This window comes from Otolemur garnettii, unplaced genomic scaffold (assembly GCF_000181295.1).
Source record: "Otolemur garnettii isolate 467f Iridium unplaced genomic scaffold, OtoGar3 scaffold00028, whole genome shotgun sequence".
NCBI classification, from domain to species: Eukaryota; Metazoa; Chordata; class Mammalia; order Primates; family Galagidae; genus Otolemur; species Otolemur garnettii.
This window is the reverse complement of record NW_003852423.1, coordinates 10825206-10849063: the sequence shown is the minus strand read 5'-3', so window position 1 is coordinate 10849063 and position 23858 is coordinate 10825206. Positions and strand designations below refer to the sequence as shown.

Here is a 23858-nt window from a genome sequence, read left to right as displayed (position 1 = left end):
TGTCTCCTGAGAACAGGAGCTGCGTCCCGGTACAGTCTGCACATCCCCTACCCTGTGTCTCCTGAGAACAGGAGCTGCGTCCTGGTACAGTCTGCGCATCCCCTACCCTGTGTCTCCTGAGAACAGGAGCTGTGTCCCAGTACAGTCTGCACATCCCCTACCCTCTGTCTCCTATTTCTGTTTTTCCCATTTCAGCCTTCCCTTCCCCCTGCTTTCCTCCCTTTCTTCTGTGAATGTTAACAATATCCACCAGGTATTCACTGAATCTCTTTCTAGTGGACCCTCTTTTATCCCAGACACACACTCATCTCAGGAATCTGGAAGGAAGAGCCTATTATTTTGGGTGTTTAGAAAGATGGAAGGTTCTTGGGGCTCTGAGTCGGCTCTAGCACCCCAGTGAAATCTCATATGTGTATATGCACTTATAGAATTGGGAAGCCATGTGTCTGTTGGCTTAATTTTTCAGAAAAAGAATCCAGAAAACTAAATTTAATCAGACAGAATTATGATAAAACTAGCCTAGACAGATGTGGGTACAGTTCATTGATACTAATATACATTAAATCAAAAGATTAGCGCATGTGCTTCTTGATTTAGTATATCCCAGACTGATATAATATAGAGCTGGTTAAGGACACTCTTTGTAGTCCCTCCCACGGTAGAAATTACCCATTTGGGACAAGGAAATAGATGGTTTCTACTGGGCAGTCACTAGTCAGAGCGTCTCTAACGCTGCACATTTAAAGCAATCCCGTCTTAAGCTTTTGTCCATTTGCAAGACCTCTAAGTTTCACCAGAGATTTAGGATGATGGCTTTTGTCAGTGGCCAACAGGGAGTTTGAAATAGACACTCCGACACCACTGTCCCCAGGAGAATAAGTCTGCAGTGTTTTGGTGTGGGCCACACCTCCCTTGTAGCTCTCTGGTTACTTGTGTGCTCTGAGAACACACCCTGCCGAGTGCATTCATCACAATAGCCCGTGTGTGACCTTTGGAAAAGTCCTTGAAAACAGTGAAATAAGAGTCTTAGTCGAAATCTGGAATCCATTCCCGTCTTACACAGGAAGAAAATTAGGCATAGAACAACAAAGCCCATAGTTCAGAGAAACCTGGGGAGGCTCTGGCTGACATTAAAATTGTGGAAGTTTTTTTCTTTTTTTTCTCCCTTCACTACTTTGTATTTCATAAAAGCTTTTCATCTGAGCAACTGAAAGCTGCTAGAAAATACTGTATGGTTAGTAGACAGCAGTACCTGGTTTCTCCAGTAAATAAAGTGAGTGGAACAAGAACAGAGCTGCCGAGTGTGGTATTCAAATGCACTTACTGACCACTCTTCTGAGCTACTGGGTATTAATAAATGCTGTTCTTCTGAACAGAAACAGACGACACTACCCTTTCTCCCTTTCAGTTAATGTATTGGCAATTAACGGGAATGGGGTGAGAGCTTGGGGCAGAGGGAACAGCTGTATTCCCTGAGCCCTGACGCTGTGATAGAGTTCGCCAGTGCAGACATCACGGGCTCAGAACTATTCATTCCTGCAAAACATGAGTCAGCAGAGGGACGAGCCTGCTCAGTAAGTTTAACTCAACAAACATTTTGTGGGTAAAATGATTTTTATAAGTTCAGACCAATTCCTTTTGTTTCCAGTTAGCATTACCCACAATTCATTTGCCACAGCATGATTTATTTCATGCGTATAAAGGATTATAAACCTGAACTACCTTTGGGTGTATTTTCCTTCTTCGCCAGCAAGAAAAGAGATAGGACGCCCCTGAGTTAAGTGGTGGCATAAAATCCAGGGAAGATCCATTGGCAGAAAACTCTGGCTTGGAACTATGTTTTAGAATTCACCCAACATTTCTCTGGAAGTTCCCTCAAAAGGGTATAGACCCTCCAGCAAGTAAGAGTCAGAAGGAATCCAGCTGCAGGAATAATATTTCAGACCCAGCCCCAGAGCACTTACATGAAGACCTTAATTTTGCTTTCTTCTTAAGGACCTTCACAGTTCATTTTTTCTCTTTCTCTCTTTTTTTTAAAGGTAAACGGTATTACTTTGGTCTCCAAAACAGATGCCAGTTTGAACTTTATGCTGCCAGCAAGTATTTGGTTTGGCTCTGCAGAGCTTGAGTTGAAAAAATATTAGCCGATTCCAAAAAGATTTAACGAGCTTTGCTGCAGATGCCGGTGCCATTTGGCATGTCACAGGGACTGTGGCACAGCAAAGAGAGCTCTCTTTACCACAGATTGTATTTGCCCAAGGTAGCCAACACTGGAGTTCGGTTGATTCCTTGGGTCAAGAAGCTACAAGTCAAATGAGTGAGATTTCCAAGAGAAAGTGACTACAGAAGGCATCAGAAAAACAAAACAAAACAAAACAACTCTTGCTGACTTTGAAAAGGAACTCACTGGCTCTGCCTCTACCCCTGCACAGGATTTGATGGCTAACTTTCAGACTGTCAACGACATCCTCACACCAACCATCAGGCACAGTCGCTAATACTGCCAGTCAGCAGATCCGATTAATCTCCAGCTTTGAGCAAAAGCCATCCTTCCCTAATATCAGATGCTAAGAAATGTACTGTAGTATATTCTGCAGTTATCTGATACCTTACTAACTGTGGTGTCAGAATTTAACTCTATGAAAACCAAGTGACCTACTTCAAGTAACTCCAGTAAACGTGACCAGCAAGCTAACTCTGTATCATAAAGACGACCCTGTGTTGCTTTTTACTAATATTTAGTAAAAATAAAGGTGCATCAATCTATCACTGTGATTTGGAAAGACCTCCCTGCACACCAAAAAATGTATGTTAAAAGTCATGGGAGGGTTGTCACCTGAAGTCGTGAATTTCAGTAAGGGTTGCAAGAAAATAAGGTTCTCATCCTTTCGAATCAAATCACGTCTGACAACTGTAACAACAGTGAGTGCTTTAGAATCAAATGTCTGTTTTAATGGCTATGGGGACAGACAGAGTGGCGCTGAAAATACCTTGAAGAAGATGATGTTCTGGATGATTTTTGTGAATAAATATTCATACATACTTGGGCATATCTTACCCCAACTCCTACGGATTTCCTAAAACTTCTAAACGCCCCTTTTATTAACACCACATGCTGATCCAAGGCTTATCACATAATTGTCGGACGCCAAGGGTCTATAACAAATATCCTCAAAGAGAGAGCCAATCTCTGCATTACCTTTTTATAGAAAGACCTATTCACCAAAACAAAGGGAGAGCCTTCCGTCTGGCTTGACTAAACTGTGGGAGTCAGAGTAGTAGAAGTCAAAAGAAAAAGTCGTACAATAATGAAAGGATGATTATAAGTGTCATTTACCATTTTGGCCTCGGAGTGCATCGGCTGGACTTGGGGAGAAGCACAGGGGTTACTGAGGTTTGGACCTTGCATCCCCATGATGCTGGAGTTCACAGACATTTGTCTCTCCATCTAAGAGAAAGGAAAACAGTAGGATTAGAAGTCTGAGAAAGGCAATCTAAGTCGCACACAAAGCTGCACTTCTTCAAATGGACCCGTTAGCATTTCTTTAAAGAACTCCTGAGCGCGTGTGTGGTTTGGTGTATGGTAAGCATGGGCCTTGAACTCAAGCACATCAAAGAGGCGCCCAAAGCTGTGCCTTCTCTCTGTAGAAGACGTTCCAGGATAAGGAGAGAACTACATTGTCATAGAGTAGCTCATTTCTAGACAGAATTACCAAATACTTCCACTTTCACAAACATTCCAACTGCCAGTAATCATGCACATTTTTACAGCTACAATGTATCCTGTGCCTAAAAATGAGGAAAGGACACACGTGTAATATACCCAATGATTAACTCAGGATATCTATGGCTTTTTTTGCCTCTCCAAATTTTACACAATAAATGAGAATCTTTGGGACATATGAAAAAACAAAACTAGTTCTAACAGCAACACTCTCCAATACAGCAGGTAATCCTGTGGCACTAGCTCATAAACATAACCAGCTGGGCTTATATCTCAAAAGCAGCATATCTCCTTTTCCCAGTCAACCTGGTCAAGATTCTATACAGCTGGGCTAGGGGCTGCAGCTCACTCCTATAAATCCTACTCTCTGGGAGGCCAAACCAGGAGGACTGCCTGAGCTCAGGAGTTGGAGACCAGTCTCAGCAAAAGTGAGACCCCACATCTCTACTAAAAATTAGCCAGGTGTTATGGCACAGGCCTGTGGTCCCAGTTACTTGGGAGGCTGAGGCAAGAGGATTGCTTGAGCCAGAAATTTGAGGTTGTTGTGAGCTAGGCTAACACCATGGCACTTTCGCCTGAGCAAAAGAGGAAGACTCGGTCTCAGAAAAAAGAAGAAAAATCCACACAGGTGTAGTTCAGGCCTCACCGCCTAGCAGGGGTAGGCCTTTGGGCAGGTGCAAAAGACAAACAAGGGTTTTATGTTCTATGTGAACGACTGACCTGCTCCCACATTGTCCTCTCTCCTGGTCTGCCACAATGTCTGGAAGGAACATCATTCTAACACCTGAACTTAGTTCTGTTATTTTTATCACCAGGGTAGTCTCATGAAGAAGCAAATATAAGGGAGGCTGGTATTTCTGAGACAGGAGTCTGCCAGCTTCCTCATTTGCCAGCAAATTAATAAATTTCTCTTTCTTTCTCCTCAAACTGCTTATTTCCATTTTTCTGATGCAGCTTTAAGGGATAAGTGCCATGTTTTCTGTGAAAAGGAACATCCTTGTCTCTGAAGATGCAGGGACGTAGAAAGAAATATCAACAAACAGGCTTTGCTAAGGTCTTCCCAGACTATTACCATTAGATTGTATTTTTGAACCAATCATACTCCTTCCAAACTGTCCACATTTTTTTTTTTACTAAACCTGGCATGAGAAACTACATAGATTAAAAATATAAGAAGAAATAAATATAGCAAAATCTCTACTTTAGTCCAAGAAGGGTGTATCTGATCACATTGTTATTAATTAGTAGAAATTAACTCTTTTCAAAGAAGGTGAATTAATCAAGTACACTTAATACTCAAATCTCACAGAAAACACAGTAGAACCTCTGTAAGTTGACCACCCAAGGGACTGTAACAAACTGGTCAACATATGGCAGTGGTCAACATAAAGAGCTGAGCCTCCTGTACCGATATGTACATGTGGTGCAAGTCTAGTCTAAGGAAACTGGGTCGATGTAGAGAGGTGGTCAGCTATGGAGGTTCTGCTGGAATTCGACTTTCTAAGAGAGAGGAAAATAGCTTCTTTAATGCAAATGTGTTTCCAATTGCCAAAAGACAGAAATGAAAACGATGGTTGGAAATTTTAGGGAACCAAGTTTCTGCTCAAAGTTAGCCTAGGTAGTCTTGGGAAATATGGGGTTCCTTATCACTGGAGATGTTCTCAGAAATCTCACAGACAAGAATGATTCTTGACAGTGAAAGTTACACTGAATGACCCTTGAAAGTCCCTTCCACTGTTGACACTCTATGACCACAATTCCTATTGTGTCCAGCCCAGGGGAGGGTGTGATTATGACATTAATCTGTGGATTCGGAGGAGGCTTTCTGACTGAGCGGTGGATACTCCTTGTGACCTGAGGAATAATCAGCCACACCTTAGCCTAAATCAGCTGAGCAATCATCTGGCAATCAGCTGAGCAATCATCTGGAGAAATGTGAAACTGCTGCAAGAGGAGCTAATAAAGGTACATTTTCTGTACAGTCTAGAGTATTTCAGTACAACTTCTGAGGCCTTACCAACTCAGTAAAACAAAATGTTTGCTCCCACATGCCCTCTACATCTCCAGACAGCCTGGACTCTCTAATTTTAAAAAATTATTTTTTAAATTGTGGTGGTAAAATATACATAACGCAAGGTTTACCACTTTAACATTTTCTTTTTTTCAGAGATGAGGATCTCACTATGTTGCCCAGGCTGGAAAGCAGTGGCCAATCATAGGCACAATTCCAGGGCACTACAGCTGCAAACTGCTGCGCCAAAGTAACCTTCCCCCCTCGGCCTCCTGAACAGCTGGGACTGCAGGTACACATCACCATGCCCAGCTCATTTTAACCACTTGTAAGTGCCATTAAGTACATTAAGTTCATTGTCACCAGGCACATCCATGTGCTTTAACTGTTAAGTCAGGAGGAATTTAAGAGTTTCATCACTCTGAAAAATGCATATTACTTACAACCCCTGCTTCTAGAGGCTGGTAGGTAGGAGTGATGACTGACCCCTTGTTCCAATTGGAGACCCTCTCAGAGGGGAGTTGAAAGCCCAAAGAGCTTCTTCTCCCAGTTTTTCAAAGAAGGATCTTTCAGAGGTGCAAATAGTTGTCCAGAATTTTCTAAGCTACTAGTTATACAAGGAGATGAGAGAGCCTGCTCATGGCTTCTGGATCTGGAATGAGTAATGCTTCCCACTTTCTGGGCTCACAAAACACTGGTTTTAAACAGGCTGATTTATCCGTATGTTAAAAAAAAAATTGCATTTTCGTCTTAATGATTGTTGTCTTATAAACATAGAGTGTCAGCAAGAGCCTCTTCCAAACAACATGCTCTGTACTAATGAGGCTCTGTCTATACCATGAGCACAGCTTTATGAGTTGACTAGAATACGGGGCAACATTTAGCACTGCAGGTCAAACAACCAGGGAAAGGATCTCACCTTTTTCACACACAGAAAGAAAGAATGAAAGAAAGCTAGAAAGAATGACTGTAATTCACTGAGATTTTGTAATTATAAATGGGTACAGTTTCCCCAAATTATTAAAATATTTGACTGTCAAGATAAGCCATCACAACCCGGTAAACTCCTTGAAGGCAGCACCTGCCTTATTCTTCACCATGTCCCCAGCACCCAGCATGGTACTTGGCACATAGAAGGTGCTCAGGAAAACTGTGTGGAATGGATGAATGAATCAATACATCATTAAGTTTCAGACCCAGACTTTGTGAAATGTGTGGCCTGGCAATATACATTACAAATCAGGTAAGTATCTCACCTTTACCTAAAGACATAAACTTCTCTTTCATAGTCAGGGAATCCTGATCTCCCAGAGTTGGAACTCTAGAGGAAGATGCTCTCTGTGCTCGGGCTTGAAATGCCAAAGTTATAGACAGGAGGTGGTGACATGATACATGTAACAAGGAAGAGAAGGCCCAGGGTTTTAGGGCCTGGAACTTTTAGGAAATACTTTTAGAGATTGTATATTAATCTTTATTAGTTGTATTCATTCATCTTTAATAGCTTTATCCATTTCACTCAAGACCAGGACTTCTCAGTCTTGGCAATATCAACATATTGGGAGATCAATCCTTTGTCGTGGGGGCTGTTCTGTACGATGCAGCCTCCGTGGCAGCATCCTTGGCCTCTACCCACTAGATGCTGGAACCTGCCCCCCAGCTCTGTTGTCATAACCCAACAGTGTCTCCGAATACTGCCAAATGTCCTTTGCCAGACAAGATCGCCCCTGTTTGAGGACCCCTGCTCCAGACTGACACCTACTCTAGTGGCCACTGTGCATGGCACTGGCATAGGTTAAGGACCTCCCCAGGGGAAGCTCTGGACCATGACCCCAAACCTTGGCTCCTACTCTGCGGCATCAACAGGAGGTCAAGTTGTAGAACACGATGGCCCAGTCAGCCCAAGGGCCTCATTTTTGTCCCTGGCAATTATACACACTTCAGCCAAACGGGGGAAAGGGTCTCAGCAGCGGTATTTTTCTGGACAATGCACAGAAGTAGCGAAAGGAAACTAATTTGGGGCTTTTAGTTTGTTTGTGTTTTTCTTCTTTGATTCTTTCATTTTTTTTATAACATTTATAATTTTTTTTCCAGAATATTAAGGGGCTACATATGTTTTTTTTATATACTTTGTTTCTTTGTACTGAGAGAGTCAAAGGAAACCAATCGTGGACAAGGGGAATTTAAAGCCTAAATGAAGACAGCCTATGGTGGAAGTCTTCCTGCATTAGTTGGGCTGAATAAAATCTGGGGTAACTACACTGACGGTGCTGGTTTTCCCTCCTCTAAAGGGCTCTGGGGGGAACAGTGCAGGTCAAATCTATCAGCTCTCTACCCTCTGGCCTGATGTTGCAAACCCGGTTTCTAACTTGAAACGGGCCCACTTCTCTAAATGACGTCTGCTGAGGCCCTCTCCTCTCCCCTGCTACACTTAGATAAATGAACAGTAGCTCAACCCAGGCTGCTCTACTGAGGAGCTAGTCAGTGTGAGCTGAAACGTGGGTTCCTGCCACCATGCTTAACCCACACGCTGTGTGACAGGGGACAGCTCCCTCAGCTCCCTCGTTATCCTTTAGCTTTTCATCTGTACAATGAATATACCAGTAATTACGGCTACCGTATCCTCATAGGATTGCTGTGAGAATAAAATGAAATAACAATATAGACAATTCCTTAAAATGCTCTGCAGGACGCTGTTAATATTGTTGCGGGAGGATTTTAATTGAGTAATCATGTTGCCTCTAGAGCTTTTAAGAACTCCCGTGGCCCTGGGAATAACAGTAGCAGCTATCTTTACCAAGGCTCAGTGCCAAGGAGGACAAAGAAAAGTCCAAGGAGAAGAGGCCCTGGAAGGTGGGCAAGGTTTCCTCTAGAAGAGTCCCTGTCTCTTTTCTGTTTATCTCCTGTTTTTTGCATTGTTCATCAGCGTATGACTATGAGTGGAGACTCAGGAGTCAGACCTTCTGCACTTAGATCCTAACTCCATCGCCTATGAGTTCTGTCATCTTAGTGAGTTGTGCTACCGCCCTGTGCGTCATTTGTAATTGGGTCCAATGACAGTGCCTACCTCACAGGTTTATTGTGCGAATGGAGGGAGAAACATGTAATGTCGTGGTAGAGAACGACAAAAAGGGCTCCAGAACCGGAATTCCTGGGTTCGAAACTCGGCTGCTTTGCTTCTCGGCCAAACAAGCTACTTGCCTTAGTTTCCACATCCAAAAAATAAGGTTAGTAAGACACTTACCTTGTAAAATTGTTTCATGTGTTGACAAAATACTTGGAATGTGACCAGCATATGGAAAGCACTCAGTAAGTGCAGGTAGCTTGATTAATAGAACAGAATCTGCCTGACCACACGTTGGCAGGTGTGATGCGTAATCATTGTTGTTATTGTTATAATGATTACTCTGTGTCCTGGCTAGACCACTCACTGGCAGTTTAAGGGTACTCTGTGTATACCCTAAGCTGTAGACTTTGGAGTAGTTATAAAACAGTGTCTCCCTGAATAAATTCCAATTTCGAGGTATCAAAGGCTCACTTGTCACCAGCAAGAAGATGGGACCATGTTTCATAGGGAAGCATCGAAGGGCAGGAAAGCTGGCTAGACACCTCACGATGGGCACCTGGTGGGCCCTCAAAGCACAGGCACACAGCTCCACTCCGCATTCAGAAGCACTCCCGTCTCTCCTCACAGCTTACATCTCAGCTTCTCCTTTCCTCTTTCAAGAGCGGCAAACTTCAGTGCAAGTGAGAAGTTACTGTGAAACACACAGAAACACTTACTGGCATCAAGACAGCAGAAGATCCTGGCATTGTAGGGTTGGGCAGGGTCCCAGGCATGGAGGCTGGCATGGGCTGTCTCTGTCTGTTGTGGAGCTGTAGCAGAGAAGATAGAGAGCCTGGGACAGGCCTGGGACAAAGAAAAAGAAAACAAACATTATTCCTAATGCCCCGGGTCTGTTTCGCCAATGTCCAGAACAGCAAGGACAACACCATCACATGTGCAGCAGATCAGACCCACTGATGGGAGAGCCACATAATTGAGGATATTAGGGAAATAATAACAAATAAAACACCAGCCTGGCTTCCTTTGCTGCTTCCTAGTTAATACATCAAATTCCACTTCATTTCCTGACCTCTGTTATCTAACTGATGTTCAGTAGAAATAAGCCAGTGGATGTCCTACAAGCTTAGGAAAAGGACTTGATGGTGGAATCCTGTGTTTACTTGGAAGTCTCAGTAAGACTTAGAGCCTGGGGTGCCTTAGGGCCTGACAGCTGTGTCCACCCATCTTAGTGATGATCCACACTCTCCAATGCCTCTTCCTGGAAGCCCACCTGGCTTTGCTCTGGATACACCTTCACTCTCTGAATTTGCAGAGCCAACTTCATTCATGAATTCCCAACAGAAATTCGTTCCGATTTTTTCATAGTTCTCCACTGCGAGTGGAAAAATCCAAAGTCAGGACACAAACCAAAGCAGCTGGCTCTCAGGGCAGCAGCACAGCTGGCCTTTCTCAGGGCGAGTCCAGAGCACGGCCTCCAATTACCGACCTCTCATTTCATAACTCGAGGTGTTAGGCTGTTTGACAGAAACTGATTTGGAACTGACCTGGAGGACTTGGGTAAGCGTTCCTTGGGGGAGTACTGTACAGAGTCTGAGCTTTTGCTTCAATTTGCCAGAAAAAAAAAAAAAATTTAAGGGCCTTAAATTGATTTAATGAGCCAGGGAATGTGGGGCTGAGGAGAAAAGGGAATTGTTTGTGTTTATTAAAAGTGGCAAACAAGTGACCTCCCCAGCTAAACTCTCAGTCTCTTGATGTGTTTGCTCTGGGGAGCTATATAAATGTCAAACCATTAAATTCAAGACTTAACAACAAACAAATAAAACAGAACAAACAAACAAAAACCTCTCAGGACCTCTCCTCGAGTCTTCCATGTTAAACACCCTTATCCTGCATGTCATGCGAGAAACTAGTGCTTCCAGAATTGATGCATTTTCTTAAAAGAAAGAGAGCGAGGGTTCGTGAGCAGGACTCCCTTATGCTACGTGCTAGGCAAAGGTTGCAGGCAGAGATGTTATGTGTGGGCCAACACCTTCCTGAGCTTCAGGGAAAAGACAGCCCTGTTGAGATCACCAGCAGAGTAGCCGAAAGAGCCACTTCTTTGGAGTTCCTTTCTCTCCAAAGGACAGGAAGGAAGCAGGGGACTGGGTGCGTGTGGTGGCTCATGCCTGTAATCCTACCACTTTGGGAGGTGGAAGAGGGTGGATTGCTTGAGCTCAGGAGTTGGTGGCCAGCCCTGAGCAAGAGCAAGACCCCATCTCTAGTAAGAAAAAATGGAAAACACAGCCAGGCATTGTGGTGGGCATCTGTAGTCCCAGCTACTCAGGACGCTGAGGCAGGAGGATTGCTAGAGCCCAGAAGTTTGACGCTGCTGTGAGCTATGACACCATAGCACTCTACCCAAGGTGACAGAGTGAGACTCTGCCTCAAAAAAAACAAAAACAAAAACATGTTCTTCCTTTGCCTGACCATTGTAATTCCAAAAAAGATGGACTTTAAGACTTATTTTTTGCCCCAGAGCTCTTTTAGAAATAGAGCTCACCACCACAGTCATATATATCATAGGATTAGTCATAAAATCAGTCAAGATTTATGATCAGCTTGGGACTGTGTATGTATGAAAATATAAAAGAATATAAAGCTTTTCCTCACAGGTTATGTGATTGTACACAAACTGAACCCAGTTCTGCTAACAGGATACACATGAGGAGATACAGAGACAGGCTAACCTAAGTCACTCACAGCAATGAAATGGGTGCTCTCTGATGAGCAGATGAAACACTATGGGTGTCCCTCGCCATGTGCTCTGAGGGCCCGGGGAAGAGGACGGATTGACCATAAGGACTAGCAGGGCCTGTAAAGGCCCTTTGCTTTTACAATTCTAGGAGACTGCTGATTTCAATTACTCCAAAATACGGTGATCACTGTGCTTTCCCTGGCTTACAGTCTCTTTCAGAGGTGGAGAACCCGAGTCAGGTAGGTATAGGATGGAGCTCAGCCAACACACAATGTTGCAGATATTCTCCATCTTAATGTGTTGTTTGGAAACTTTATTGAAAAAAAAAAAAACAGTTGTATGTCAAAGCATATAATGTTTAATAATAGTTCCTCTAAATCCAAGATTAATTCTCTGAACCCCCTAGTTTCATCTTAGCAGATGTACAAACACACATTACAGGCTTTTATCATATGTCTGGCTCCCTAGCCACCATGAGGAAAGCTTTGAGTATAGACAGTTAGGGACAAGCAAAAACCGTTATGGAAAAGACAACTAAAATCATTTCTTTTTATTATGTTGGTTTACAATATCATATTCATGGAGGCGATGTAACATCATCATTCACATTCTGTCTCTAACCTGACATATTAAAAATAATCTTAGCTATTAGTGTTTATGGAGGCATTTTTTTTTAAAAAAGAAATTGATTGGGCTCCGTGCCCATAGCACAGTGGTTATGGCACTAGCCACGTACACTGAGGGTAGCAGGTTTGAACCTGGCCTGGACCAGCTGAACAGTGACAACTGCAACAAAAAATAGCCCATGTTGTGGCAGGTGCCTATAGTCCCAGCTACTTGGGAGGACAAGGCAAGAAAATTTCTTAAGCCCAAGAGTTGGAGGTCGGTGTGAGCTGTGATGCCATGGCACTCTACTGAGGGTGACACAGTGAGACTCTATCTCAAAAAAAAAAAAAAAGAAATTGATTACACAACTTGATGGTGACACCAATGGAGATATAAAAATAATTACATTTAAAATGAACTATTCTTCCTAGTGGAAAACTCCTAGTTGTGTAGAATAGTTTGGGGATGGTATAGTATGTTTCATTTAATTCAATGTTCTTATTAGATAACTTATTTCTACACCTTTCATAGATCAGATTTTTAAATACCAAGTATTTGCTCATTCAGATAGCCTTACAGGGTACCACAGTGCCTTGGGATTATAATAACAATTTCCTAACGATACCAATCAGACTAATTAGCAATGTATACTTGAAGGGAAAAAGGATCATTTGAGATAATGTATATGTTTGGCTTCTGAATAATTTTGAGGTTATTGTTTTACACAGGTTCTGTAAATTATCTCCCCAACTTCACCTACCAAACTGATGGAGTTTTTATAGGCTTCTTGCTTGAAGCCTTTGAAAACTACCAAAACTGTAGAAAGTAAAATCATTATATCTACCTATTTTAGGTATATAAAGGATTAGACTGAGGTAATTATCAATGTTAGTAGGCCTAAAAAACAATCATTTGTCTAGAATAGTCATATCATTGAAGCAAGTGATACTGTAATTATTGCATTGTCTAATTCCTTTTGTGTGTATTGAAATAACAATTATTATTATTTGATACATTATAACTACATAAAACTTTTTTCCACTGCACTTAAACAACACTTGATATTTCACAAAGTGTTTTTTAAAAGTCCCTATTTCATGTGACTTGGAACAATGCAGTGTAGTGGGCAGTTCCTGTTATTCTCCTTTTACTTGGGAGCATGATGGATTCAGAAACATTTACATTTGCCCAAGGTCACAAGGGTCGTGAAAAGGAACAGAGCTTACACTCAACTTGCAAGACAGGGCTTCCCCCATCACACCTTGATGGCTCCCGCAATTATGTTATTATTGATTTTTTTGTGTGCTAAAATAAATTCACAGTTCATTTCCTTTGATAGTCACGCTGCTCCCTGGACTTTCTGTGAAGTAGTAAATGACTGTCATACTGTTAACATGAGAATTCATCCATCCATGTGATATTATGCTGTCTTCCTCCAAAAGAAAACAAAGCAAAAATTCCCAAACAACACATCAGTTAGACTCCGAAAATAAGATGGCAAATTGCGGCAAAGTTGTGAAAACAAAGACCCAACAGTCCTTCCCCAGGGCAGGCTTGCTGCCATGAGTTAATAATTCCAGACTTTGAGCAAGCCGAGCCTCCTTTTTAATAACCAAGTGCCTCTAGGTAAAGTATTTCTACTAAAAATTATTGAGGCATGGAACAAGGTAAGATGTGTGAGCTCATGTTGGATTGTTCAATTACCAAACTGAGTCCTGCAGCATTAAGAGTTTTCCAACTTGACAGATTATTCCTCTTTATACACTTGTATAAACATACTGCTTATGGGTGAAATCTATGTAAGCTTTTCTTTCAATTAAAATGTCAAGGATGACAAAGTGTGTTTTCACTGTCCTTAACAGAACGATAGGTACCACAGCAAGCGACTTCATGTCCTAATTCCCCTGGCCCCCAACACCCAAAGGATGCTTTCCAGTCTAGGGGGTGTCTAAAAGGCCTGAACTGTGTCTACAGGTCCTCCCTGCCCTTGGCCGAGGCTATCTTCTGGCCAGAGCTTTGGTTTGGAAGGTTTGAGGAGGGCCTCTGCACACTGCTCTCCTTTCCCAGGTCTTCAGAAGACCTGTGGCCCCCAGGATCATCTACTAAACTCTCAGGACAAACAGATCTGCCATGTATGTGATCAGGCTAAGGAAGAAAAATCTTAGGTTAGAAAATTGGAAGATCAATCTTAGCATTGAAAGCAGACCTAAACATTGAAGAAATCTGGAAAAAATAAAAAATAATAACATAAGGGAACAGAATTTAAAAAAAAAAAAAAAAAGGCTTCAGAGAGTAGGAAATCCAGATGCCCAGGCTATTATTAGAGTTACTCACCTTAGGGAAAAGGCTTTCTTACCTCTGGGGCTTTCCTTTGCATCTTCTGTCTAATGAAGGGATCAGACCATAGGCTATCTCAAAAACCCCTGAAGCTCTAAAATTCAGTCTAGCACTCAAAATGAAAAGTAGATGCTCTTCATCTAAGTAGACTATAAATTCCACCAGGATAAGGCGGTCATTCACTGCCCACTGAAGCATCCACAGTGCTTACAACAGCCTCTGGCAGGCGCACAGTAGGTGGTCAGCATCTACATTCAATGACATTAAACAGGGCTAGCATTTAGTTCTTAACATCAAGACCGCATCTGAAACATGACTAGACCTGCCCCTACTAGTTTATGAAAAGAAACACGTACTTCCTTACAACCTTCTCAAATGAAGTGTTTTGGCCTATTTTGGCAAAATGGGTTGTGTCTGGGAGAAAGAGAGTGAAATGTTAAAAAGAGTAAAATATAAACTCTTTTTTTTTTTTTTTTGAGACAGAGCCTCAAGCTGCCGCCCTTCATAGAGTGTCATAGAGTGCTGTGGCATCACAGCTCATAACAACCTCCAACTCCTGGGCTCAAGCGATTCTCTTGCCTCAGCCTCCTAAGGAGCTCCGAGTACAGGTGCCCACCACAACGCCCAGCTATTTTTTGGTTGCAGCTGTCATTGTTGTTTGGCAGGCCTGGGCTGGATTTGAACCCACCAGTTCAGGTGTATGTGGCTGGCACCTTAGCCACTTGAGCCACAGGCACCGAGCCAAAATATAAACTCTTAAATCTTTAAGAGAAAGCAGCTTCTAATGCGAAATGTTTATTTGCTCATTCTTCTCTTATATGAAATTTTAAAATTTCTATTTTTGCAAAGAAAGCATATTGTGAGGGTAATCAAGTAGAAGGTGAAATGGAAAGCCCACACACGTGATTTCTGCCACAGGTAATAATTACATTGTACAAGGGAATAATGAAGAACATGGGCTCGGAAGCTGGACTGCCTACGTTGTTATGCAAGTTCTGCCACCTACTAGCTGTGTGACCTTGGGTAAGTTACTTGGCCTCTCTGTGCCTCAGTTTCCCGAACTGTAAAATGGGGGTGTTAAATATCTTGAATATGCTAATAAAATTAGTTTCTTTTTTTGAGACAGAGCCTCAAGCTGTCCCCCTGGGTAGGGTGCGGTGGCATCACAGCTCACAGCAACCTCCAACTCCTGGGTTCAAACAAGTCTCCTGCCTTAGCCTCCCAAGTAGCTGGGACCACAGGTGCCCGCCACAACGCCTGGCTATTTTTTTTTTTTCTTTGGTTGCAGCCATCATTGTTGTTTTGGCAGGCCCGGCTGGATTCAAACCTGCCACCTTAGGTGTATGTGGCTGGTGCCTTAGCCACTTGAGCCACAGGCACCGAGCCATAAAATTAGTTTCTACTGTCTATCTTATTATTACTCTTCTGAAAGGATGAGCAAACATGAATCACCACAATATAGTCAAGAAATTGTTACGTGCTCTTAAACATCAATCTTTGGCTTTAATTAAAGAACCAGAATCTAACGAATATAAAATGTCCAGTACTTCCTGCATACATAAGATACTTCTTTAAAAATCCATCAACTTGAGGCTCCCAAATACTTCTGCGGGGCAAATGAACTCCTTTCCCCCACAACTTTACAGAATTTCAAAATGACTTCATATTATTTCTCAGAAAAGGCCCTTGAAAATATTTCCTCAAAATGGAACCAAGCTAGTTCCCCAGAGATCAGTCCTCAGTATCTTGTTTTTCCTGAAAACAATGACAAAAATCCAACAGAAGCAATAACTGGGCAAACAAGAAAGCTATCTGGCCCATATTTAAAAAGACATCGCAATACCCGCCTCGTTTTTGTGAATGAGCTCATGCTCTGAGCTCAGTCTTACCGCCAAGCTCCTAAAGATAGACAGCAAATATGGTATTTCCCCTTTTCACAAATGATACAAAGAAGTAGAAATATTTAGCCCTAGAAAGAGCACAAAAATACCAGCAGATATAATTAAAACACGCATTCTCCTTCTCGAAGCTTTTCTTAGGCTCACGAGATGGCAGGATTTCCCCGTAAGAACTGTTCCCACCTGCTTGTCTTTTAATGATGCAGGAATTTGGGTGTCCAGAAAGAGAATTTTGCCTTTGTATGTGTAGTTTTCTCTCTGCCTCATCTCTGGCCCTTACTCTGTTCTGCAAGGCTAGAGCTGAGTAGCAACTGCTACCGCCCCTCAAGAGAGACCAGCAAGGCCATCTCCCTGTGACAGAGCAGGACAGAGCCCCATGGCCTTGTACCATCTGGCCTCCACCTCTAGCTCGGGGCTTGATGTACCTGCCACAGTGATTCTCTGCCACCTTCATGGAAGCGTTATCTTCCCTCTCGCCGCAGAGTCTTGACATAAGTAAGCCTCACCGCATATTCTGGGCAACCACTCCAGATTGAGGCTTTTTGTAGAGTGTTCTCAGTGTACCCCATCCATTTCCCTAGTAACATTTATCACTATTCAATCAATCACTCATCAAAGATCAATTAAACACCTCATGTGTGTCAGGATCCATGTACTCCCATTTTAGAAGGGAAAACTGGTTTGGCCAGTTAGATGATTTACATAATAACTCATTTACAAATTTCCAGTTGGTGAGGATATAATGACAAATAAATTAAGTATATTCTGTAATCTCTTAGAGTTTAGCATCCCAGCTTCTGGTTGTAATTCATCATTGATTTGTTTTTTTAGATACAGGGTCTTACAATATTGCCCAGGTTGGCCTCAAACTTCTGGGCTCAAACAATCCTCCCATCTCAGCCTCCAGAGTAGCTGGAAATATAGCTGCTCACCACAGAGTTTGGCAATTCACCAATGACTTTTGAGTAATATTTTCAAATGTCTTTCCTCCTAAGTAGACAATAAATTTCCTAAGTCAGAAATTATGTCTGCTTTGCTTACTGTAGCAGATAATTCTGAAATTTTAGAATATATTACTAATAGCTGCTTAATAAATATTTCTTGAATGAATGAAAACATAGATATGAAGGATTTCTTTGACTAGCAATGGAGAGTCCAAGAATCATGTTTAATAGATTCTCTTCATTAACTAACAAGAAGAAATGAATTGATTTACAAGCCATAAGTGAAACTCTCATTCACTTTAACAGTCTAATACAACTCATTTTTGTTCTTGAAAGGCATAAATGGTTTACCCCCAAGGTAATGTGTTCTTTTTATCAATGCCCCTTAAATTAATCTCAAGCTTTCAGAGGAGGTTTAGGCCCATTTTGTTTTTGCATCAATTAAATTAATTTCCATTTGAAATTATATTTTAGGCATTTCATAGGAAAAGGCCAAGAATAATTCAGGAACTCTCATCTGTCTCCAATCTATATAATGTTTTAAAAATTGGATGTCTGCCCTGCAATAAGGTTGCACTTTATAATGTTCAGAGCTCTGCGCTAGGAGGTACCAGTTACACCCACACGATGGTCAACTAAACATCTCATTTCCGCTTTGTACGAACTTATTGATATTGACAAGGGCACTTTTGGAATCATTACCACCAGGGGTGTTGGAAATTGAATTTGCCACACAAGGTACATTTGGGCCTCCTTTCTATCAATTTTGTACTACTGATGACTTTATTTTATAGATATAGTATCTGATACTTTAGAAAGAAGAACTTCTTTTTCATTAAATGAAGCCTGGTTTGGAGAATGCCAGTAGTAGTAATAAAACGTAATACAGGGCTCGGCGCTTGTGGCTCAAGTGGCTAAGGCGCCAGCCACATACACCTAAGGTGGCGGGTTCGAATCCAGCCCGGGCCCACCAAACAACAATGATGGCTGCAACCAAGAAAATAGCCAGGTGTTGTGGCGGGCGCCTGTGGTCCCAGCTACTTGGGAGGGGGAGGCAGGAGACTCGCTTGAGCCCAGGAGTTGGAGGTTGCTGTGAGCTGTGATGCCACAGGACTCTGCCCAGGGGAACAGCTTGAGGCTCTGTTTCAAAAACAAAAAAAAACAAGGCTCGGCGCCTGTGGCTCAAGCGGCTAAGGCGCCAGCCACATACACCTAAGGTGGCGGGTTTGAGTTCCCAGCCCGGGCCCACCAAACAACAATGATAGCTGCAACCAAAAAATGGCCAGGCGTTGTGGCGGGCACCTGTGGTCCCAGCTACTTGGGAGGCTGAGGCAGGAGACTCGCTTGAGCCCAGGAGTTGGAGGTTGCTGTGAGCGTGATGCCATGGCACTCTACCCAGGGGGATAGCTTGAGGTTCCGTTTCAAAAAAAAAAAAAAAAAAAAACGTAATACAGCTAAAAGATCTGCATCCTGACGGAGCCTTGCCCAGCTTTACAGCATATACGCTGTATCTACTTAGGGGGAAGGTAGGTCTATTAGGGCTTTCGTGACTTCACGTGTTTTAAACAGAGCAATAATAGGAGGGGAGATCCAAATTTATGATCATTCTGTTAAGACCATTAAATAACCTTTATTTTTTTGGCTTCTTTAATGACCGATTCCTGCATCATTAATTTGAATTAGTCCCACAGTCAGCCTGATTCATTTGTTAACCAGAAACATAGTTGAATTGGTTTCTGATATACTACTGTCAGAAAAAAAAACAAAAACAAAAACTGATATTCAAAATCTGATATATTTTTTTCCTTGTAAAGAGCTAAAGGTTCTTTGTAAAGGCCTCTTACAAAAGACTCTAACCTGCTCAAACAGTTTGGTTTTAGCCCCGGTCAGACTCACAGACGTGAAGAGATGGCTTTTCAATCAGCCAATAACTTCACAGTTACATCAATTATTCATAAAGTTACTTTAGAAAAAGCAAGTAAATGCAGATCAAACGATAAAATAAAAGATGGTTTTGAACGCAACATAGTGGGGAAAAAAATATCTTTCTAGAGACATATCCCTAAGTGAAATTTCTTCCCGTTGTGAGTTGTTAATAAGCTTCTTCCTGCCTCATAAGGACAAATAAGTGGCCCTCTGATTATGAGCCTTGTCATTTACATGCGATTGCTGCTTGCATTCATTCACCATAAATGAATAATTCATGAAAACATTCACTAACACACTGGCTTGGGTATTCGGGAGAGGCCAAGAGCTCCCAGAGCATACAGCCCCACCCCCAACCCAAGCTCTAAATCAGCAATTCTGCTTAGGTTCCTCCAGGCCCTTCATTCAGCTTATCAGTTATCACTTTTTAACAAATAATTAGTGGTGCACTCACACCCAGCACCATCCTTTTTTGATACATTCCAAATGGACAGCTGAATCTTGCATCTGAATGACGGTAGCTCCAGCCACAAGGGACTTCAGCAAAAACACCTCTCTTGAAAAAAGCTCTTGGCTCACTGGGCGGCCTTTGCTCATCCTGTGCCTTTTGCAAGTCTCCTTACCATGCTGCCCTCACTAATGCTTTCATCTCACCTCTTCTTGAATCTAGAGCCAGGGTCTCTTTGGGCAATTTTCAAATAACTCTCCCGGGAGACCAAATTTATGACCTTCTCCACCCAGCTACTTGCTGGGATTATTTCAGCTCTTTAGAAGGCGGTGCTAGAATTTATTAGCTCCATAGATACACTGGCAGGGGAGGGATGTGTCGGTGGTCCTGAGGGAGTGGCTTTCGGCAGGCAGCTGTGCCTCTTATGCATAGACTGGGCAAACTTAGGCTGCTAAAATCCTGATTTCTCAGGTTCTGTTCTTAAGGATGAATGAAGTAACAGGAGTGCTGAGAGATCATTTACTCTCAGAGGGAACACAGACAAGGAAAAAGACTTTGCCTCACAAAGCTTAGCAAAAGCCTCACTAGGTTGCATCCTTACCGAGAGCTGCGAACTCTGTCTCCGTCACTGCTATAATCACTTCATCTTAGCCAAAAGGCCCAGAAGTGATTCACTGCTGTAATCAAATAACCAAAACTGTAGGATGAGAGTGAGAGACGCCAAAGAGATCTTTGTCAGACAAGGGCTGAATGTCATGGCTGGGGGCGGGAGGAAGATGTGGATAACTTGGAGAAGGTTCCAGAGAAGCACAGGGAATTACTGAAGGTCCAGAAGGAGAGAAGTAAGGGGAAGAGGAACGGGAATAAGAACTCTTTAGCCCTTGAAGGAGATAATGAAAGAGGCTGGGAAAGGACAATAATGATCTTCCAGGTTCCAAGTTTTTCGGAGAATGGTCACCAGTTACTTTCCAATCCAAGTGAAGCAGAAAGTGGGCAGTAAATCAGCAGCGCAAGGGATTTAAGCTAGAAACGAAAAATTTCCCAAGAACGACCAGTGTAAAACAATTAAATGGCTAACTGAGGTTTTGGAATTTCCTCTTATTAGGCTCTTAAAAAATAGATTCTTCCCTGTCTGGCCTGGTTTCTAGGGAGGAGGAGGAGGAACTGGCAGACCTCAGACTCCCAAATTAGGTCTATTATTTTCACTTATTCCAATCAGAGTGGCTGACAGAAATGATGGAGATAATGCTGACTTCCATCATTAACCAGGAAATCAAATAAAGCAGCCTGGTGTGGCCGACAAGGCACAGGCTTTGGGCGGCTCTGGCTCCTCCACCGCCAAGAGTGTGTGATCTGTGCGTGTCATTTAACTGTTTTCTCATCAGCAAAAACAACACGGCTATAATACCCACACCCCAGGTATGGCATGGGAAGGACTTGAGAGAATAGTTTGAGTGTGCCTGGTCTTTGGGAGATGATATGATTAATCTGCTGTAGAAAATAAAACTGTTACTAGTCCCAAAATACAAAGTAAAGCTACATGGTTCTAAATTGGGGGGGGGGTGTGTGTGTGAAGCATTTGAGAAAGAGACTCAGAAACCCCCCAGCCTCTCCAAGGGACCTGGGTGTCTCTCCCATTCCTGTAAGTCAGTCCTGGTGTATCCACTATCTCAGGGAAGCCTGCTATGATTTCTCCAGGCCAGGCTGGCCTCTGCTATGCGCTCTCACAGCGTGTACCAGCTCTACCCTAGACTGTGGGGGAAGAGTATTTGACAGCACTGAGCTTGGCACATAGTAGGAGCCCCAAAGAGGTTTGTTGAATGACTTACTGAGGTTACCTCATAATACACTGCCTTTCTGTTTGGCAGCTGCAGTCCTATGACACATTTATGAAAGGTACCTTTTTAAGGGACATGGTAACTTGAAACGCTATCCTGATTTCTAGGGAAAGCCCATTTATCATAGACCTGAGCAAAGGGTATCTAGGGGGTGGGGCTGAGTTTCTAGGAAACTCCACACCCTGGCTTGTGCAACCTTCCTTGAGCTACCTTTCACGTTCTCCCACTTTGCAGGAGCACTTACCATGAAGCTGAATTGATATTAATCTGAAACACTTAGTAAAAGAGTAGCAATAAAGTTCATAATAATGATACTTGGCATTCAATTTGCACTTTGCACCCAAGGGATCTGTAAGGGCTTTTCAACCAAGCTTTGCTATTTCATGGGCCGGACATACAAGCAAAGAAGCCACTGACTATGGTTTCCCCGTGGATGGTGTTGGTTATTATTAGGTTCTGAAATCAAGATTGTGGCCGGGCTACGTGCCCAAGTACACCGCCACACACAAACACCGACACACATCCCCATGCTAAAAGGCAAAAGTGATAGAAAAGGGTTTTGGTCCTAAATACATTTTTGCTTTTATTACCCAGGTCAAAGCTTAGAACCCAGGATTACATTTTTATAGGCCTGTTTTATTCTGACCTTTCTCTCAGCACTCTTCTTGGGATATGTGTAAGTATAATTGAAACATCTGGGTCTGTTCTTTTAAGACATGAAGTTTTAAAGGGCTTATTTCTTCTGTAAGTTCATTCTAAAGAAAATTTTGTTTAGGTTCAAATGATGAGTTAAAAGCCGCAGAGGGGGTTATATATAAAGGGTCTTCTGATGTCTTCTCCCCTTCCCCGGTGGCCCTGCATTTGGCCAAAGAGAGTGACATGCTCAGTTTCTCAAATTATTCCCCAGACAGTCCTATTCCTATTCACAAACAAATGTGGTATTTGGGGTTTCAAGTTTAAAATGTAATTTGGTATCATTTCAGATGTCTTCCTACAGCTTAATAAACATATACCCCAGAGGGGCCAGGAGTCTGATTTTAATTTGTGGTAGGGTTATGGCACAGTAAACGTCAATTTTAGCTATAGACAGTAAGTCCCTAATATAAATAGAAATGGAAAGTGACTGGCGGTACATTTAAAGAACATGCACCACATGATGTTCGTTCACGGGAGGAAATTGTTTCCCAAGACCTCCCTTCATTGGTCTGGGATGACAGCTTGGTTTCTCCTCAGAACCCTGAAAAAACGTTGCTCTCCAGAATAGAAAGGCCAAGTCGTACTTTCCCAGATGTGTCCAACTAAAGATCATAGAAAGATGAAGGGAAGCAACTGAGCCCTTCATGGGATGGGTCTGAATATGAGTCCACTAGAAAGAGTGTCTCCCAGCCCCAGCCCCTCACTGGCCTGGTGATCTTGGCCGTGTCCTGCCTCTGAGTTTCTGTTTCTTCGTGTGTAAAATGAAGTGGCGATGAACCACCGATCCTCAAGGACCTTTCAACCCTTACCTTACATAAGTAGATAGGATCAAGGGTGAGTAACCGGACTTATAGAGAGAGCAGAACTATTTATTTCAGGGAAGCAACACATCCGTTATCAGCAGAATTTCCTGAAAGTCAGAGGCAAGTTGAGGAAGGATTCCTCACTGGCCTCTCTTGCATATTCCTTTGCTTGAACAAAAGAATTGCTCCAATAGTCTCTGAGTGCAAGTAAGCTTTACTAGCTTAGGGCAGTATCTTAGAATCCTGAGGGGCAGGAGAGAGGTATTTTTTTCCTCATGTATGAACAATAATCCTTTAAATGAGCATGAAATAAGGTTTTCATGCTTTTGTGCACTAGAGTAAGTATTTATTAGTCAGCAGAATAGTATCTTCTAGAGAGGTAGAACAGGTCTCCAAATAAGCAACTGTCTTTTCAGTGTGGTTCCATCACACCCATTGGGGATTTTGAGAATGACAGAAGTCCTCCCAAGTCTGTGAGCTGCCAGGAAAAACATTTTCACTACTTGGTAGTAGATGGTCCCTGACCCTACGTGCCGAATAGCTAAGATGACATTCTGTAAGTGCCCACGTTGAGCTCTGCAGATGATTCAAGTCCATGGTGCCTGTGATGGCTGGTTAGTTTTATGTCAACTTGACTGGGTGAGGGGCTGCCCAGATAGCTGGTTAAATAGTATTTCCATAAAGGTATTTCTAGAAGGGATTAGCACAGTGGTCCTCAATCTTCCTAATGCCATGACCCTTTAATATAGTTCCTCATGTTGTGGTGACTCCCAATCATAAAATTATTTTCGTTCTACTTCATAACTGTAATTTTCCTACTGTTATGAAT

General features: G+C 42.6%; 1 protein-coding gene across 4 annotated transcripts in view; it reads right to left on the bottom strand.

The window, feature by feature from the left end:
- The window catches only part of CREB5 (cAMP responsive element binding protein 5), a 401904-nt gene that overhangs the window by 90502 nt on the left and 287544 nt on the right, over positions 1-23858 (bottom strand). For all 4 annotated transcript variants that reach the window (XM_003788538.3, XM_003788539.3, XM_003788540.3 and 1 more), the window contains 2 exons: positions 9516-9642; positions 3338-3448 (listed from right to left, as the gene is read on the bottom strand). In XM_003788538.3, coding sequence (XP_003788586.1) covers positions 3338-3448; positions 9516-9642 — 238 coding nt within the window. The remainder of the gene's footprint in view (positions 1-3337; positions 3449-9515; positions 9643-23858) is intronic.